At 41.8% G+C, this 19,059-nt stretch overlaps 2 protein-coding genes and 1 long non-coding RNA gene across 4 annotated transcripts; 1 reads left to right on the forward strand and 2 right to left on the reverse strand.

Moving 5' to 3' along the window:
- Positions 1–4,138: 4,138 nt before the first annotated feature.
- Positions 4,139–6,749, reverse strand: LOC103981486 (putative receptor protein kinase ZmPK1). Its single transcript, XM_009398230.3, has one exon. It carries the CDS (start codon positions 6,576–6,578, stop codon positions 4,170–4,172), a length of 2,409 nt encoding a protein of 802 aa, XP_009396505.2. The 5' UTR covers positions 6,579–6,749; the 3' UTR covers positions 4,139–4,169.
- A 1,210-nt stretch (positions 6,750–7,959) lies between these two features.
- LOC103981487 (uncharacterized) lies at positions 7,960–10,227 on the forward strand. The gene is made up of 3 exons (XR_010495771.1): positions 7,960–8,098; positions 8,202–8,316; positions 9,949–10,227. It is a non-coding gene; the product is annotated as an uncharacterized LOC103981487 (long non-coding RNA).
- A 1,516-nt stretch (positions 10,228–11,743) lies between these two features.
- LOC135583841 (uncharacterized) lies at positions 11,744–16,103 on the reverse strand. Of its 2 annotated transcripts, none has more exons than XM_065147065.1 (3): positions 15,766–16,103; positions 14,674–14,952; positions 11,744–13,243 (listed from the first exon to the last, which is right to left on the reverse strand). In XM_065147065.1, exons 1-3 carry the CDS (start codon positions 15,907–15,909, stop codon positions 12,134–12,136), a joined length of 1,533 nt encoding a protein of 510 aa, XP_065003137.1. In that variant the 5' UTR covers positions 15,910–16,103; the 3' UTR covers positions 11,744–12,133. The 2 variants fall into 2 exon arrangements, with proteins under 2 accessions (XP_065003137.1, XP_065003138.1); XM_065147066.1 differs by having other exon boundaries at positions 14,674–14,949; positions 15,766–16,102.
- Positions 16,104–19,059: the final 2,956 nt, after the last annotated feature.

Genomic DNA, 19,059 nt, shown 5'->3' on the forward strand with positions numbered 1-19,059 from the left:
AGGCGGAATTTGTTTATTCCTTTACTTATTATATTTATGTGGGGAATTTTACCAGCAACACTTTTTTTGCATACCCGTCGAAACTACCCACCACCGTACCTGTCTAGTTCGAGCACGACGTAGGAGATGACCATGGGCCCCACAGAATGTGAGGCTGTAGTTTCTCCCAGATGCGCCGCTTAAGCCATGCTACTTCGGCATGGTTGATCTGGTTTACCGACAACCGTGAAAAATGCTTCGACTTGGGAGGATGTGGCTGACACCAACCTGCTCGCTCCTTCCCCACCCATCCTCCTCACGAATACGCCACGTGTGCCACTCGCGACTTAAGTCGGCGAAAACTGTTACAATCATGTACCTATTTTTTACTGGTTTCTCTACATCTTTTATGCAGCTTAGATATACAGCAGCTTAAATAAAAAGGTAGAGCATATGCACATCAAATTAAATTTCATTCACAAACACACACACACACACATTTATAGAATGGATTGATCACTAAAAGCTACCTTCAAAGTCAGAGTTGACTCCTGAATTAGGCATTTGATCGAACTCACAGCACCTTTCTCCATTGAAAGTAAATCACTTTTATCATATGTACATGCGACTGCAAATGAATTTACAATTCAGGGAATATTACATGTAATTATAAGCTGGCATGCAACTCAAAGGCAGGCTTTCGATATCCCCCTCTCATGTGTTGCCTCATCATAGGTAATCCTCCTCTTCGTTCATGCATTCCATTGTTTCCTTCTTGAATCGCTCATCGTCTCCTCGATCCAAATAGATGCAGAAAATCAAAATAACTGCATCTGCAATTGCTATTTACAATACTTGTTCTTGTCTCGACTATCTCTGTAAACATTTCCAGTTGCAAGACACCAAATGTTCCCGAAATAAAAAAAGGCACAATAAATGCATGGATATAACTTGACTATGCTGCTAAGCATGAGGAAAATATAGATTTAGAAATCAAAATTTTACCAACTACATCTAAACAACCAACCTTTTTCTTGACCTTTCCATTTCTTTGTTGTGGTTCCGGCAGTGTGAAGCCAGACTTTTAATGGCGATCTCCTGTACATGTCGCAAATGCATCATCTTAACGTATACCGTCACACAGGTGATGAGCTGAAATTATATGCCAATATAAGGTTGATTGTCAAAGTACATAAGCTGACAATGTGAGTCAGAAGTATTTTGCAGTAGATTTCTGCGCTTGTTCTACTTGGCTAACGTTTAGAGAATCCACGTTTCCAGAGTTCTTCAGCTCTGGCTCCAAATCAACTCATGTAACGAGTGACAAGAAAATAGAGATCACTTCATATCCTTCAGCAAAAGGAAGAACAAACAGGCAACCAACATGTGTTATGTTTCAGGCTGTAATGAAAATTCTGTAACTAAAAACTGTATCTTGGGAAAAATCAAAGATAAACATGGTTATGCTTGTCGTACGGATGTTAATCTACATATTACATGACCGGGCACTACATGGCATGTGTATATGGTATTCTATGGTTTTCAGAATAAGTAGTTGATCATGTCATAGCATCTTAAGCCTTTAGGAAAGATCTACAATTATAAGTTTTCAGAACTATAAGCTAAGTTTTGGAATGTTTCATTTTTGAGATACATATGGTAAAATAAGACCCAAAAAATAAGAGAGTATTGTTAGAATACTCGCAACTCTCTTATGGTTCACAAATGGTAAAATAAGACCCAAAAAACGGGACTAAACAGCATAAAATTGCTATTGTCATATATTTCTACTGCATTCAGATGAAAAAACCATGCTTCCAGTGCCTAGTCACACATCAACTTTCTAAATACATATTGTTGATATTTCAAAAGAATAAATACAAGAACCTTCAATAAAGAAGAATGTGGCTGTCATAGATAATGTGATACATACTACTATCACAGATAAAGTTGTAAATAGAGTATTTGATGTAATGCTTATGTATGTTCATGTCTTTTGGTTTTGTTCATGCTTTCAACAGCATGTAGAGGGCTGACAGTAGGCTGAGCAGCCCAATTTTTGTTGGCTTTGATGGCCGCTTTAGGCTTGTAAATGAAGGTTGTGTCATGTGAGTACTTGTGGAGATTTCGGTCTGTAGTGGACCATTTTGAACCCATTGTTGTACGACCGTTTAGAGCATGCAAAATCTATGTTAATGATTTGCATTGCCTATAAAGTGTTTGCTAAAATAGTTGCTTGTGAATCCCGAGTGAAACGTTTTCTCTAACCCGTTTTTTCCTTTTGTAGGTCCTAAAGGATCATCGTAGGTTTCGAGAAGACTGACTTCTACGGACAGACACGCAAGAATGCCGTAAGACTTCGACAAAACTAACTAAGTTTGTGATACTATGGTGATTGAGATAGCATGAGGTTGGTGCAATAGCTTCTAAAACATCCACTCTATTGATATCTTGCACATCAACTAGGGAAACAAACTAATTATCAGCAAACATGGAAACAAAGGAAGATGTTCTTGTTGAATTTGCTGTCCAATGCTGCCTTATCTCATTTACTTCTATCAAAAGCATTCCAGAAATCACAACCATAGTGGATAAATCTTGCAAATGAAGTGATAGCGAAAGTTTAGTGTTTGATAAAAAGGATGAGAGACAGTGATTCCTAGAAGGAAGATGAAAATAAATATCTTTCGAAAGAATAAAGCAAATGACAACTATCGATTTCAGGAAATGCAACCGATGGCTTACTGGAATAATCAATTTCCATAATTTTTCTCTTTCCTATTAACCTTAAGAATCTTCAAACCCTTTTCCTTCTACTGGGAATATTCATTGAATTATTCACAAATATATCATTTGAGTAAACTTAACTTCTTGTATCTGCTCTGAGCATCTCATTACATGTTATATAAGTTGTCAAAGACTCTTCTTTCATGAATTATGGTATCAAATGTCCTTTGCACTTGGGATCACAAACTCTTGCATTTTACCTTGCTGGGGTTGTCTAACCATCTGCCAAAGTCCTTGATAAACATCCCAGGAGACATCACAATGATTGGGGCTGCAAAATGTTAGCTAGCTATGACTTAAAAAGAGGGGCAGTTGTACAGCTTTACAGTCAGATTAAGGCCAAGCATCTGGATGCCTCACAACTAACAATATGCTTCACTCCACCACCATTGCCAATCAATAAACAAAGCATGATTACTCACTAACGACGAAAGGTCAAGAGGAAATGTTCCACAACCAAGAATTGCTTGGATAAATTCTTGGCTTCAAGCATGTTTCTTGTCCTATATATTTTCACCTACCACTAGGGCACCATAAGAACTAACTAGAATATCAGATTAACTGGATTTTTATACGACAAACAAGCTTCTGTATGAAATATCACGTTTGCCTTCTTATAATGGGAAGAGGATTGCATCGAGATGAAAGAGGACAAACCTGTAGGGGTTGCATTACCATCTCCCATCCGGCAATCATCTCACTTCCTCTTATTCGGTACAAACATCCATCACCTAATCTGGGTAAAGATTGTGCTACGGCCCGGTCAGGCAATTCCCAGAGCAGTTGGTGCGCGTCGGGCGGCATCAGCTGTTACGCCGGGCAGCACCGCGCGTCCGCCCCCAAGGAGGTACGCCGTGGGGTCTTCCGAGTGCAACACGTCAAGACAAACACGCACCCGGTGAACGATGCCGACAAAACACCTCGCCCCTTCTTTGGTTCTCCGGGAACGAGTCTACTTGAAATCACCGTACAGAAACGTCGCCATCTACTGCGGGAGTCATTTTCCTTGGGTCGATGCAATCGTGCGATGGCTGCCTTCCGAAGGGGTTGACGGGTCGAACGAGCAGAGCACATGTAACTAATTCAAATTGGAGTAACTAATTAATTATCTTAAACCAATTCACATAGCTACATATCTTTGCATCATTTTCTTTGAATAAAGAAACAAAAACATTAATATGGATCACCATGCTGGATGTGTGAAAAAAACAAAAAACAAAAAACAAAAAACAAAAACAAAAAAAGATTACATACAATTGCAACTCTTTCTCAAATAATAGTAATAAGATATTACTAATCAAAGATAAAATCAAATAAAAGAAAAAAAAATATTTCTAATCAATTAATTTATTTAAAAGATACGAAAAAAATATAATAATTTAATTTTTTTCTAAAGTTATACTTTAAATACGATCAGCATCTTTCTCCCCACAAGCTATCAGCAATTTGACGATTTCATTCATGGTCAACCTTCTGCTGCGGTCTTCCTCCAAGCAGGACACTGCAATCTTCACCATGGCCGTCGCCTGCTCATGATTGAACTGCCCACGCAACCTGTGATCCACTACATCTCTCACCCATGACTCGTCGCTGCCGCCCAGTTGCTCCTTCAGCTCGGCCACCAGCGACCTCAGGCTCTTCTCTGTTCCGTCCGCTTCCACCCAGTCCGAAACCCGGCTCCCCTTCAGTATCTCCAGAAGCACGACGCCGTAGCTGTACACGTCGACCTTGGCGGTGATCGGAAAGCTCAGCGCCCATTCGGGCGCCATATACCCCTTCGTTCCTCGCATCCGCGAGATGTTGAAGCCCGGGCCGTCCCGCTTCGACAGCTTGGCCAGGCCGAAATCGGCGATCTTGGGTTCGAAGTCGCGGTCCAGGAGGATGTTTTCGGGCTTCACGTCGCAGTGGATGACCCACTCCAAGCATTCATGGTGGAGGTACGCGAGGCCTCTGGCCGTCCCCAGTGCGATCTTGAACCTTTGGTTCCATCCCAGCGAGCTGCCGCTGTCGGCGCGGCCGAACAGGTACTTGTCCAGCGATTGATTCTCCACGTACTCGTACACCAGCAGCCTGTGCTGGCCTTCGGAGCAGAAACCCCACATCCTGACCAGATTCATGTGGTTGATTCTTCCGATCACGCTTACCTCGGCCCAGAATTCTTCTTCTCCCTCCATCACGTCCGTCAGCTTCTTCACCGCCAACACCCTCTTGTCATCCAATACTCCCCTGTATACCGCACCTGAGCTTCCCCTGCCGAGTTCCTCCTTGAATTTGCCGGTCGCCTCCCGGAGGTCGCGGTACGTGAACCTCCTGAACTGACGGCTTATCATCCGGTAACCTTCCTCCACTGACTTGGTTGTATCTCGGCCCCGGAAAATGCACCACCAGCCTGCGAAGATGAAGAGAAACTCTGCTGCTCCCAGTGATGCAGCAAATCCGTAGAGGTAGACCCACTTGGTGTTGCTTCTGTTGTTCCCGTACCTAAGCGAAGAGCTCGTTGTGACAGTGGAACCATCGGAATTGCAGGTGACCGCAGATTGATTGGAGCTCGAGGAGGACACTATGCTTATAGGCACTTTGAGAAAGATACTACCTGGAAAATTCGGAGACTTGTAGCCATTGAACAGCGAACTCTTCGGGAAACACAACCCATTGCCCGTCAGTCGGTAGCCAAAAGCCCGGCAGTCGCAACTCTGGATGCAAGCGTTTCGGCAGGCTTCAAACGAGATCATTGTGGAGTAGGTGCTCATGTCGAATCCATAGTAGTCCGTCTCCTGGAGCTCGATGAAGTGGAGCTGCTGCTGAGTGTGGTTGCTGCAACTGAGGTTGAACTTTGGCTTGCAGCCACTGTTCCAATCGGCGGGATCGCTCATCTCGTAGCCCGGAGGACATGAACACCGGATGCCCGGATAATACTCGCAAATCCCGTTCCTACCGCATAGCCCATGCACGTTGCAGATCTGCGACAGAGCTTCCCAGGTGATCGACCACGTCCCGGTCGACTCATTCAAGCTGTAGAGTCTGAGGTTACCATCGTAATCCATGGTCAGCCGCCTTCTGATGCCAACACCTAAATCGGAGGCTAGGGCTTTGAACCCGTCGCTTGAGTGGAAGTGCCCTTTCTCATCGAGAAATGCGATTCTCGTGCTGTTATAGTTTGATCTTCCGTTTTGGTACAAAGTGCTGTCCGGGTTTGGCCAGTAGATGCTGGAGATCTCCGGTCCATCATACATGAGCCTGAGGACGTTATCGTTGTCGAAGTAGAGGGTATAATAGCCCGATCTGCGAGCGCCCTTGGCAATCGGTGATACAAGCCGCTTTCCTTTGGTCAGAGGCTGCCAAGGAACCAAAGTGTCGGTAGGTGAATCGAAGCTTTGCCAAAGGACATGACCATCGCGGTCCTTCAAGACAAGGTTGCCGGTGTCGAGGAGTTCGGCAGTCGAAACTCCGGCGTAGCTGGTGTTGGTGTCCCACACAGTGGATCCGTCGACGTCGGTGAGGGCTAGTTTGCCGTCTCGACGCAGAGAAACCCTGGAGCCGCGGCCATTCACGGGGGCGTCGCGGTTCGCGGTCCAGACGACGGCGTCCTCCTCGGAGTTGGTGAACCAGATGGAGAAGCAGTAGGCGTTGGTGCCTACCTTGCGGAAGCCACAAGAGAAGGCGCGGTCCGGTGAGGTAAGAACGTCCTCCTCGTGCTGCTCTACGGAGAGAGAAGAACCTCTTTCCAAGGTAGAAGGATGTGTTGCAAGAGAGCAGTGGAAGGCAAAGCTGAGGGAGAGAAGGATCAAAGGAGAGATGAACTTGATTCCCATGTCTGATGCGGTGGGAGAGATATCGAGCTGCCTGTGGAATACCTCCTCTATATCAATATCATTTCCTTTGTTATTGACAGATAAATAAACTCTCCCTCTCTCTTTCACTCGCGTCAGAAGAATGATTGCTGTCGTCGGTCAGACTACAGTCGAGCATTCAAAGTATGCCATCATTGAAACTATTATATTTCACAACCAACGAAATGATACAAAGGTGAGTGAACGCGACCGGCAGTCGCCTTTCCGTGACGGTGGCTGCAATCACATTTCAGTATCTTACATTCGTGTTTGTCTCGTCACGAATGTTTTGAGGCTTTCACTATTCGTTTTCCTCGGGATCTTCACCGGTGAAGTCTATATCCAGAAACTCACATTAAATCTTGACGTTAAAAGATGGCAGCTTTGCAGTCACGTTAGAAGATGGATGATGAATGGAACAGTTTTCTATGTCATCCTGTTTGTTTTGAAGTCAAAGACATGATTGGATATCTTCCATCATTACTCGATCGTCAACTTGGCATGTAAGCAGCTGCGGTCCACACGCCAGCCGGAAGGACGGGGAAATAATTTTGGATAGCATGTAGCCACCGATCACCTACTTTGATCACTAAAATGATTTCTCCGGACACGTTCACGTCATGTCGTGTTGGAAACGTAAACGACGACTATGTCAGGAAGATGTAGAATTGCAATGGATATACACGGGAATACGTTATCAGAAGGATAGACTTAGACAGATCAACCTGCATCGTTCTCTTATCCGATCAATGATGAAATGGGAAATCTGTCGTTTTGCGAAAGAGGAGGTGACGGTACCCAAGCAAAATGGCCAATCCGGCTGAGGGTAACACCGTCTCTTTCTCTCCCTGTTTTTATTTGGGTGTGTTTGCATTGAAAATTCAATGCATATTTTAAATATAAAATAATATTTTATAATTAGATATCATATAAAAAAATATTTAAATATTAATATCACCCATGATAGTATTAGAATTTTAAGATGTTAATATAATATATTTAAATTTTAAAAATATCTTATAATTTTATATAAGATTATCAAAACAAGTAATGCATGTATCATCTTGGTTCAAACAAGCGTCCCACGGATCCCACAATTGTTTTACCTAACTTAAAACAATTAATCCGGACAATACGGATAAAAACATAGGGATGAATTCAAACAAATATTAATATCGCTGTGGGTTAGCAATCAACAAATAAATAATAATAATAATAATAATAATATTATTATTATTATTATTATTATTATTTAAATCTCTGGCAGTTACTCGCATAACAAATTTTGCTCCTACTTTTAGGGTTTTTGTGGTCCGTAAAACCCCCGCTGCCGGCCTTTTCCCGTCTCTTCCTCTCGCCGTGTTCGCTGTCGCCGCTAGGTCCGTCCTCCGGTCGCCGTCGCTCCAGGGTGGGGCGCCGCCCAAGCCGTTGCGGCCTCGCGCCTGCCCTCCGCTTCTCTGCCTCCCTAAACCGAGGCCCGCTGCCGCCGCTCGTTTCCTCAGGTATCACCTATATCAATAAGAAACCGGTTAGCGTTTCATCCACATGGGCTTGGATCCTGGATCTCTTCTTGCTCGGATTCCTCTAACGGTTTCTTCGTTTGAGGTCTCCCGTGGAGGCGAGCTTCTGCGTGGAGTCGCTCATGCCGATGCGACGGCCTCGGCTCTGATGACCTCGATCCTCAATGTTTCGCTCGGGGGATACGGGTGGCTGTCCCAAGGTATCGTCCTCCGCTTCTTGCTTCTTTGAGCATTTTATTGAGTGGATCGTGTGCTGCTGTTTAAATCGATTATATTTCTTGCCCTTGAGGTGGTTGCTATGGTGGCTTACTGTATGTCCAATTAAATCATGTTACGTAGTTTCAGATTCTCCTAGACATCAATCATTTTATGTATGCCAATGGTCAGATGAGGGTTGGATGGTTATTGAGTTCTTGACTCATCAATCATTTTAGACAGCATATTATAGGAAGACAAGAGACATATAAATATTAGCTACAGTGTCAGAGGAATCTGATGCTGTGTTCTTGGAAGCCTCGAGTGAACCAAGAAGAGGCAATGGACAGATATCAACAATTTTCCTTCAAGTGCCCATTTAGACATGCAGAGATGTGGACGATTGCTACTAGGTTAGGGCAAGAAGTAATGCATCTCCATTTGTTTATTATTGCGCAATCCTTTATTCTAATCGTCTCCCTCTTTACCTCCTGCCAAACATAATTCCTGGAATTATGCCCTGCTCTGTGACTTGCACAAAATGCAAATTACTCCAAAGCTCTGCGTTAAGGCCTGCTGCATTTTTCTATTCTACCTTGTTCTCTCTGTCACTGAACAGCACATTCACTTGTGTACCTTCTGCTTTAACCTATAAGCCTTCAACTTGTAATCCTCATTTTTCTTCCAATGTAGAAAGCATAAACTAATCCTAATGAAGGAAAGAGAGACTATATATTGGAATTTGTCTTGTTTTATGTTTGTTGAATCGATGTGCTTCTCGAAGTGGCAGTGGAAGTAGCTTAACTAATTGTGGTGAATGTACTAGGAGTAGCTTAAGTAATTGTGTAATTAGTTGTTGGAGGCCCTCTGTTTTTATGAAGTTGCTCTTGGCATTTTTTTTTTAGTTTATCTACATGTGTGAAAATAGTATGGTTATTTGTGTGGGACTAGGTTTAGAACATTAAAAATTGCATTACAGTGAAGTCCTTTCCCTTTTGAGGTCCATCCTGTAGTTTGTTTTAGGTCAGATAGTTTGCGTTGGAAACAACTCTAGTTATCACCAACAGTAAGCTACCCTAATGTGTCGATAGAAATCATTCTTGGTTGTCCTATAAGTTCGTACTTGTTTTAAACACAATTGTTTTTACATATGCTGTTCTTCTTTTTTAATTTTTGATGCAAGAACACATCTTTTTTCTCTTTTGCCTTTTTATATCACATTGTATGTGATATAAATTCTTTATAAACCTTCAAAATTGTTTATTGTTTATGCACAAATATTTCAGGACCTTTTTGTGTTTCACCAGTTTTTGCTCTCTTTTCCTTGACACAATTAGTGGAACCAAGAAACCTTCTCCCCTAAATACAATTTATTACTATTTATTTACCACTGGCTGGTCTTGACTTGTTTGTTCTAGCATGTCGGTCGTGTGTGCCACTATGTATTTGACTAGCTTTTTGTAAAAGATTGAGATGCTATCAAAATCAGAGGAAAAAATGACATTATTGTAACTGGAAGACTAGGCCAAAAACATGTTTTCTGTTCATATTTCGGTAGAATTTCCCATCTTAATTTTTTTTCTTATTCAATACGTTGCCAAATGAAGAGATGTACTGATATATTGTCTTTAAGTCAGCTGGCAATGAGGATGTATGATGGTGATATATCAGGTGGATTCAGCCAGATGCATAGACAAAGACACTTGATATATTATCCTCGTTCATGCTCCCTTGATTTGTTGAAGCTTTATGGGACCTACCTTTTCTAGGATCCGCTAGGTGCACATAGGAAAGGGGAAATGTCATGACATGTTCTGCTAATATTATAAATTTGCTTGTGTCACTCTGGTTTGTTAGCTGATATATATGTTTCAATAATTTTAAGTTTGTAAAAGGTTTTATTATTCCTCCTCTCATATGTCGGAAAATGGATTTGCCAAGCCAATGTGAAGACGTGGTTTGCATGACTTTTTCAACTTCATTTGATATACCATAGATTTCATGATGTGTTTATGTCAACGTTTGAATTACACATGTATGTGTTAACGTGAAGACGTGGTTTGCTCAAACTTTTTCTTAACTTCATTTTAGTATTCTGCATTGTGTTCTGTCATGGTTGATACGTGCTTGGTTGACTTTCTTCCTGTTTGTTTAGGTCTGTGATATTTTTGGTATGGAGAGCTCTCTCTCGATTACTTGCATTTTCGTCGATCTGCATTATGGAAAAAATGATCTGCATTATGGAAAAAAAAAAAAAGTTGTGATAGATTATGGTTTGAAATTCTTTTCCAAGCTTCTGTTGTTTCATCACCAGTAGTTGGAGCTCAAATAGTAATCGTAGATTGAGTCGTAGGCTTCCTTCTCATGGACATTGCATCAATGGTAACCATTGCTAAGCACTATTAAATTCAAGAATTTAATCTTCTTAACCTTGGTTAAAGTTGATCCTATATGGGAATAAGAATATATACATATATATGTTGCTTTTGCAGCGTGGATAAAGCGGAGGTGGGTAGAGCGACAGTAGGCAACAAAGGGCGCTAGTGATGGGTAGAGCCAAGGATGGCAGCAATGGAGGGGTGCGACCCATGGCCAAAGAAGAGGAGCACCTAAATGTGGCTGAGATAGGGGCTCATTTGTAAGGTGGTGGGTGGTGGCGTGGAGGATGACTAGTTGGGTGACGTAAGAGAGAGGGGAACGAGGCGATTGCTATGGCTACGGCCTTAGCCAAGGGAGGGGAACAAGGTTGTCATCTACAGGCAACAAAGGTGGGTAACAAGGTAGTCGCCTACGGGCGATGCTACGCAGAGCCAACAGGAGAGGAGGAGGTTCAACGAGTGAAAGGTGGGACCCGTTGTTGAAGGAGAGCAGCGCTTGGATGTGATGGGGATGGGGGCTCGTCAACAGGGTGGTGCGGAGGATGACCAACTGAGCGATTGAAGAGGGGGACAAGGCAATCGCTCGCGAGCGATGTTGCATAGAAGCAACGAGGAAGAAGAGGGGGAAGAGAAGGGGAAAGAGAGAGAAGGGGGAGGAGGTTTGACGAGCGGTGATGACAAACACAATTGGTAAAGGGCGAAGGGTTTTTTTTTTATCAAATTGATAAAACAAAATATCCTAAAATATCATATATATATATATATATATATATATATATATATATATATATATATATATGAACACATAATAAACAATTATTAAGTTGTTTAGGCGACATCATTTGATGCACATTATTTGAGAATTTCAACACTAGATCCTATATTAAGACTGAAAGGGAGGATAAATGCTCGAAAAAAAAAGGGGGGAAAGAAACAGATTGGCAAATCGAAACTACTGTTTCTCGGTGAGGTGTCTCGATGCATCTATGTGGGAGGATGATTCGAGCCGGATGTGTTAAAGAGTAACTCAGCTGTCTAACGAAACTGAGACATCTGAGGCATTTCCTAGGGACACTGCCATTTATGCTCCAAAGTGGGATAGGAAAACAACCGTACTTTTTGAACCCACCATCCACAATATTGACCACAACGATCACTGCCGATCATTGCATGATATACCAATCTATTAAAAGAAAGCTAATCTACTTGTGCTACACGAGAAATGCGGCGACCGAGAGAATATAATTCCGAGTTTTCCACAGTACTCGTCGGCCATGACGTCTGATACGTCGTGGTCTCGTAATGAGCTTTCACCTGACAACAATGTTACCAGAAGGATCCTGTTTGTCACATGGGTAGCAATTTTTATCTACGAACACCATGCAATCTCAGGATCTGATACAAATGAAAAGCCAACGTCGGCAACTCACAGCGTGAGTTTGTCTCACCATGCTCGTGCAGGTGCTGCAGCGGCTTGTCCATTCAATCTATCGAGCAGCGAATTAAAATCCATAGGCTGACCGCTCTCGACCATCCTCTGAACAACACCTATGATCTGATTCCTATCATATCCCATACCAACAGCTTTCTCAATCATCTCTCCGTAGGAGTGATTGCGCGTCAGTCTCGAGTCATAGGGGAGAGCTGCACTATTGCTCGGAGGTATTTGCTGGTTCCTGGCAACTGGAAGGTTGTTGTTTGGTGGATAACTAGAGGCAGCATTGTAACCCTGTAAATTGTAAGGTGGAGGCGGATGCGTCTTGCAACCTCCCATGTAACTGAGCTGTGATCCAAAAGAGCTCTGGCTGACTGGAGACAGCATCGGTTGCTGCATATTGTGTAGGGGTGGCTGTGATCCTAAGCTTCCTGTTCGTCCATCACCGAATGGCAAAACTTCAGGGCGGATCGCTGTCACATTAGGTTGTGGGACCTGCGTAGGCACGCTGGTGTCAGGAAATGTTCCAGGAACAGGTTGAGGTGGGTATGGAGGATATGATGGTTGGGTCTGTGAAGCGGGTTGTTGAGGCTGGGCCACCTGTTGCGCCAAGTGCTGGGCAGGCTGTGAAGGTAATTGCTGCTGGTCCTGAGAAAATGATGGAGGTCGATTCAGGTTGGCTATCAGCGGTTGCCGTGGTGGTGCCTGGACTGGGCCATCCTGAAGCTGAGGTCTTGCCTGCACAGGTTGGCTCTGTGGCAAAGTTTGATGATGATGATAGTATCTTGCTGCTTGACTCATTATGATTTGATCCAGTTGGATATTAAAAGAGATAGGCGGTTGATGCTGCATAGGAAGTTCTTTGTATGGTTGGATTGACTGAGAAGTTCCAGTCGGAAGTATCGGTGGCGAAGTAGCAGGTCGAGGTAGGGCAAGGGCCAGCTGCTGGTTTGCAACGTCTGGCATATCGTCCAGCTTTTTGGGCTCCGAAACAGATCGTGCAACAACTTCTTCCTTCTTTTCTACGGATTCTTTCTGCACCATTTGAAGCTTGGCCAGTTCCTTGTGAGTTTCAGCGAGCTCTTGCTTGTCTCTCATAATTTGAACAGACCTGTGGACCTGATGTGGAGAGTGCAAGGCGATTATTGTATAATAGATATCAACAAAGACCAAAAAACAGAAAAAAAAAAAAATGTATGACGGTATCAAATATAATTTAAAAAGACTCTCCAACTTAAGGTATCTGTAGATTGTAAAATGAACCTTATATGACTGGTCGGTACCATGATGATATCATTGCTTACACATGGTTTGAAATCGAACTCTTTATCAGTTTCAAGGTAAACAACTAAGTTAATTTTACATGCAAGCCAGATTTTGTGCCTTTCTTAGCCATAACATAACATGAAGAAAAGAAATATACACCAAGAAATTTGAATAGATATAAAAAATATAAAGAGGTATACATGCATGGCCATTAACTTATCCACTAAAAGACCATCTTCGGTGCCGCATTGACCATAGGCAAGCATCACCCAAAGCATTTATGATTGCCATCATAAACCTTTATCGGTTGGTTGAAACATCCTCTACATGTGTACGAATATGGCTACCCATTTATAATCCTATCTGTCAAAAAAGCTCTGTGCCAATTTCGAGTGATCATCAACTTTCTCCTTTACTGATCATATCCACCATGCATGTATATTATTTAAGAAGTTCGTATGTGCAAAAGCCATCTATTTTCTAGGCTTTCTAAAGATCAGAAAAATAATTCATAAACTAAAAACACATATTAATGGATAGTGGTTCTTCAGACACCACATAAATCTACTTATCAACATTCCAAGCATCCTACAACGTTGATGATCTTCTGTTTCACTTCATATGCAAAAGATCCAGTGGACTATTAAAAAGTATCAGACAATTTATATAGCATGGTTATCGTTACTACTAAACAGCCATTGACGTTTCAATTACCTTATAAATTTGATTGGATGCCATTTATTTTCTGATACATCTCCTTGATTACAACCTGATATTATATGTTTACTTGGACAACCAATCTACAGCTACAAGTTATACTCTCAAACTATTCCACTCAGAGGATGCTAGGAAATGTTAATCATCCGGCACATAAAGTGATAACATTGACCATTTAATATAGAAGGATAGCAAGTTTGAAACACAAGCACAAATTGCGTTGAACTCAGCGGAAAATTAAAGCGTAGGTTATGTCAAACAATTAAATCCGACCAAAACCTTAAAGGGACAAAGAACCAGTCATTCGATCTGGAGTTCTTTCTGAATCAGCCTATGCCATAATGTCTGGATACCAAGAAAAAATAACCATCTAATTTAATAAAATCAATAATAACCAGCCATCACTATTACTGCTATTATAACCATAAAAGAGATTATCTGCAGAACCCAAGTCAAGCCACTCTAAGCGGACAGAAAGTACTATCATGAAGCATCTTCCTTTAATTGAGTCGCGAAAACAAATTATATAAACACAAACACTTATGTGATATCAGCATTAAACTTACTTCTTGGAGATGTTTCTCAAGAGACTTGAAGTTCAGATCCTTGTCACTCTGATCCTGAATGAAATCACCTCGAAGTTCACAAAGTGACTGTTCAAGTTTGTGGAAATGTATCTCCAGCTGTGACAAACGGCCACTTATAGCCTCAAGCGATCGAAGTAGAGAATCAGCATATTTTTTCATGCATTTCTTGACAGAAGATGTTACACTATACTTGGAACAATCTTCTTTCTCATAAGCACTGACCAATGATCTCCCCATTCTGCATTCTTGGATATCCTGCTTTATGAAGATCAAGTAATAGAAACAATTTGAGATACGATGCATTACCTTGTTTACATTACATTAGGGCCATCTTAGTTATTTCTCAAGGAGAGCAATAAAAATGTGATGGTCCATGGACTAAAATCCTAGTTCTTTCAAATGAATAATTAATGGGCTTGTTATAGATTTTCTAGTAAATTCAACAAAATAACGATAAGTGACTTTCGATAGACATAGATTACCACAACATTAACAAATTCTATAATGTATATAAAGGACAAATCACACTTCAGGGCTTACATTTACAAGTGCGAAAGGATACAATGAGTTTATCATATGCCTCAACTTTTGAGAAAGCGAACATTCTTACAGAAGGTGCAACACATCTGCATGTTACCATCCGGATCCAACAATAGGTGGCTATTCTTTATTACCAATTGAGCATAACACGATGAAAACCATCCAAGGTTGGAAACATATCAAAGTAGTCACATTATAGCGTGATACCAATGTCTATCTATGTAAAGACAATCCCAACCAAACCATCAAACTGAAACCAAACCAGAAGAGATCACAAGCATTAGCAATAATAACGAAAACCCTAATTCTCCCTTACTATGAACAATCAATTGCATTACATCTCCGGTTGGCGTTCGCAAGTAAGCGTCCCATGTTACAAGAGAAAATGGGACACGATGCCCATTCTAAGCATCAAAACTCTCGTCCTGTTTCCAATACTGACCAAATTGGCGAACCAATCCGACAAGTTTGGACATCAATACGTGGCATCAACAAATCAACGGAGGAAACAAGATCAAGAAAGGAGAATACCGTCCCGGCAAGGTCTGATCGCTTCCCGATCGAGGGGTCCTGGGCTGCATAGTCACCGTAGGGGCAGAGAACATCATCGGATCCGAAATCGAACGAGCTGGAGTCCCAAGCGGCGGCCCGGCCGGAGGATTCACCCGACGCCATCGAAACAGAGACCGAGGGAAGGGTTAGGGACAGGGTCGCAACCGTCTCCTCTTTTCTTGGTCGCCTAGGAAAGGGAAGGAAACGACAAGGTCGGTTGCTATCTTGCGACGACGGGCAGCTTATGGAGCGCAGCGAGGGCGACGAGGCGGAGACCAGTAAACCTCGACGGTGGGAGCCCACTGTAACGTCCGTTAAGATGTGCTCGCTACACGTTTCTTGTGGCTAAATACCCCCAGAATGAGACGGAGCAGGAAGGGGCAAGGTAACACCTTGGACCATATCTAAGACGTGGATTCCGTTTAAGCTAAGCTGTTACCGAAAGACATTTGATGGGCGAGGATAAGGATGGAAATATAAAAATTCATAGTATGTGCTTTTAGTATTCTATATCTGGGGTTAATTACATATTATCATTTTAATTATATATTATCCTATGCATTTGGACCCTTTTAACATTATAATTTTTATGAGAAGTGAAACAATCGTTTTATTTTTTTCTAAAATTATTGTTGCTATCAAAAATAACATAATATGTGTTGGATTGATGTCAAATCAATAAGTAAAAAAGATAATTTTAATATCTTTATTTTTTTTATTTTACCTAAATAAAACTTTTTAATGACTAATTTTTATCGGTTTGATGGGTAAAAAAGGTAATCCGATTGACTTCCGATTGCGACGAGGAGGCATTCATGAAGTGGCGGAGCATTTATCGCTTGTCCGATGTGATGAACTTCCTATGCCTAGCATACTATCATGGACAAAATTCTGATGTTTTATGTAATGTTTATATATGTCTGTGTTTCTTGGTTTGTTCATACTTTGTAGAGCATATAAAGGGACGGTCGAAGGCTTAACAACCCCATTTTAGTTAGGTTTAATGGTCGTTTTAGGCTTATAAATAAAGGTTGTGTTATGTGAACATTTGTGAGAGATATCCAGTCTGTAGTTGACCATTTTGACTCTTTTTTTACAACCATTCAGAGCTTGTAAAGTGTGTTTGTAATTTGCATTGGCTATATGAAGTGTTTTCAGAAATGTTTGCTCGTGGATCCCGAGTGAGACGCTTTCTGTAACTTGTTTTCTCTTTTGTATGTCCTAAGGGATAATGGGAGGTTTCGGGGAGGCTGACCTTTGCGAACGGACACGCAAGGGTGCCGCACAACTTAGGCAAAACTAGTTAAGTCCGTGACAATGTGCTTACTTCTTTCCTTGGTTGTGCACTTTTGCACGGCCTGAAGTCCTTCACCTTCGGTTATTTTGATAAGAAACTTATTGACACTGGTCTTACGAATTTCCTTGGCCTTTGCCCTTCAGCCTTGTCTTGGTACTTAGAATTTGCCTCCGCATGCTCCATCTTCTCGGTCTCTTTCATGATCAAGCCCTCTCCCTCCATAAGAGCAAGGAATCAATGACTTCACGGAAGTCCTGCCTCTGAGGTACCGTGGCACTATCATGCCCATGGCCTTATTATATGTCGCCTCACATTTGCATATCTTTCTTCACGATCGGTAGATCTGTCTCTATGGTACTGTGACACTCCTCCAAGTCCATCTTCATTCTAACCGATGCTTGATTTTGGGTAGCTAAGTCTCTATGTACTCGTCGTCACATCCTCACCCTTTCGACCCCCTGCTTCAACACCTCTGTGTTCTCCAAGCAGTTCCCCTTGGTCAATGGAAAGACAGACTGCAACTCCCATGCATAGTCTCTACCATCATGTTGCAGGGTTCACATCGATTATGTTCTTCTTAGCTTCCTTGGTAGCAACGTTCGCTTACTCTATTGGGAAATCTTGGGGGCGACATCACATATACAGTGGAAGAACAGAAAACAAAACCCCCAATTTTCCAAAGATTTTTTCGTCATTGTGTGAAGATTGGTGCACAAAATTCGTGAAACTTAAAAACTTTGTATAGAGTAAATTATGTTACCTTGGGAGATCGTATATCCTTGAATCATTGCAGATCTCTAGGAGAGGGTAAAGGAGGTCAAGCGCCCTCTTCTCTAGCGGTGATCTATACAGCAGGGCTGCGATGACGCTCCTCAAAACTCTAGGCCTACTCTGAGGTGGAGAGGGGAGAGGAGAATAGGAGAGGCAAGCAAAGACTCTAGCTTATGAATCACTGAATCTCTCTTATTTATAGAGGTCCCCTGTCAACTTAACTCTAATGGATCCTCCTATATTAGGTATTGGTGCGCAAAAATCCGCGAAACTTAAAACTGCATATAGATCAGATTGTGTTACCTAGGGAGATTATATATCCCTGAATTCTTACAGGGAGAGGGTGAAGGAGGTCAAGTGTCATCCTCTCTAGCGGTGATCCACACAGTAGGACTGCGACGACGCTTCTCATAGAGATCGTACACCGGGCATGGTGCTGTCAGACTCATACGGTTTCTACTCGACTCTTGCTCTAATCAGATTCTCCCGGAGAACTCTTTCTCTCTCAATTCAAATGACCCTGGCCAAGGATTTGTTTGAGCAAGAACACATAGGATATTCCTCTCGTGACACCGAGAGTGGATGATCCTCTATCGACACTCAATAGCCATCGTAAGGTTGACTGCCACTCCCGATGACCGTCTATACTAGATCTGGGATATTCAAACCTATAAGTCTGGTATCAAAAAATAGAACACTCATACAGGATATCCTTAGTGTCTCAAGTCCAAGGACCATATACACCACTAGGACTATAGAATCATTGTTTGACAATAAGGCATCATCAACCATCTAGTATTCCGTAATCGAATCAATCAGTGAACTCATTCTCCAATGAGCACCTGTATTGTATCCTTAGTGTCCCCACATGAGCAGCTATGAGACCAGCTGTATCCATCATATAGACGGGTATACAACACACTAATATGTCCAGTTATCTCGATGTCTCTCTCGAGCAACCTATGACCGGGATTATTTAGGATCTATGTTTAAATGTGAATCGGTCTCATTATTGTGATCTCATCACTATCCGATTTCCATTACACAAATCCAAGGACATCACTATATATATATATATATATATATATATATATATATATATATATATATATATATATATATATATATATATATATATATATATATATATATATATATATATATATATATATATATATATATATATATATATATATATATATATA

The sequence above is a fragment of the Musa acuminata genome, chromosome BXJ3-4 (assembly GCF_036884655.1).
Source record: "Musa acuminata AAA Group cultivar baxijiao chromosome BXJ3-4, Cavendish_Baxijiao_AAA, whole genome shotgun sequence".
Taxonomy (NCBI): domain Eukaryota; kingdom Viridiplantae; phylum Streptophyta; class Magnoliopsida; order Zingiberales; family Musaceae; genus Musa; species Musa acuminata.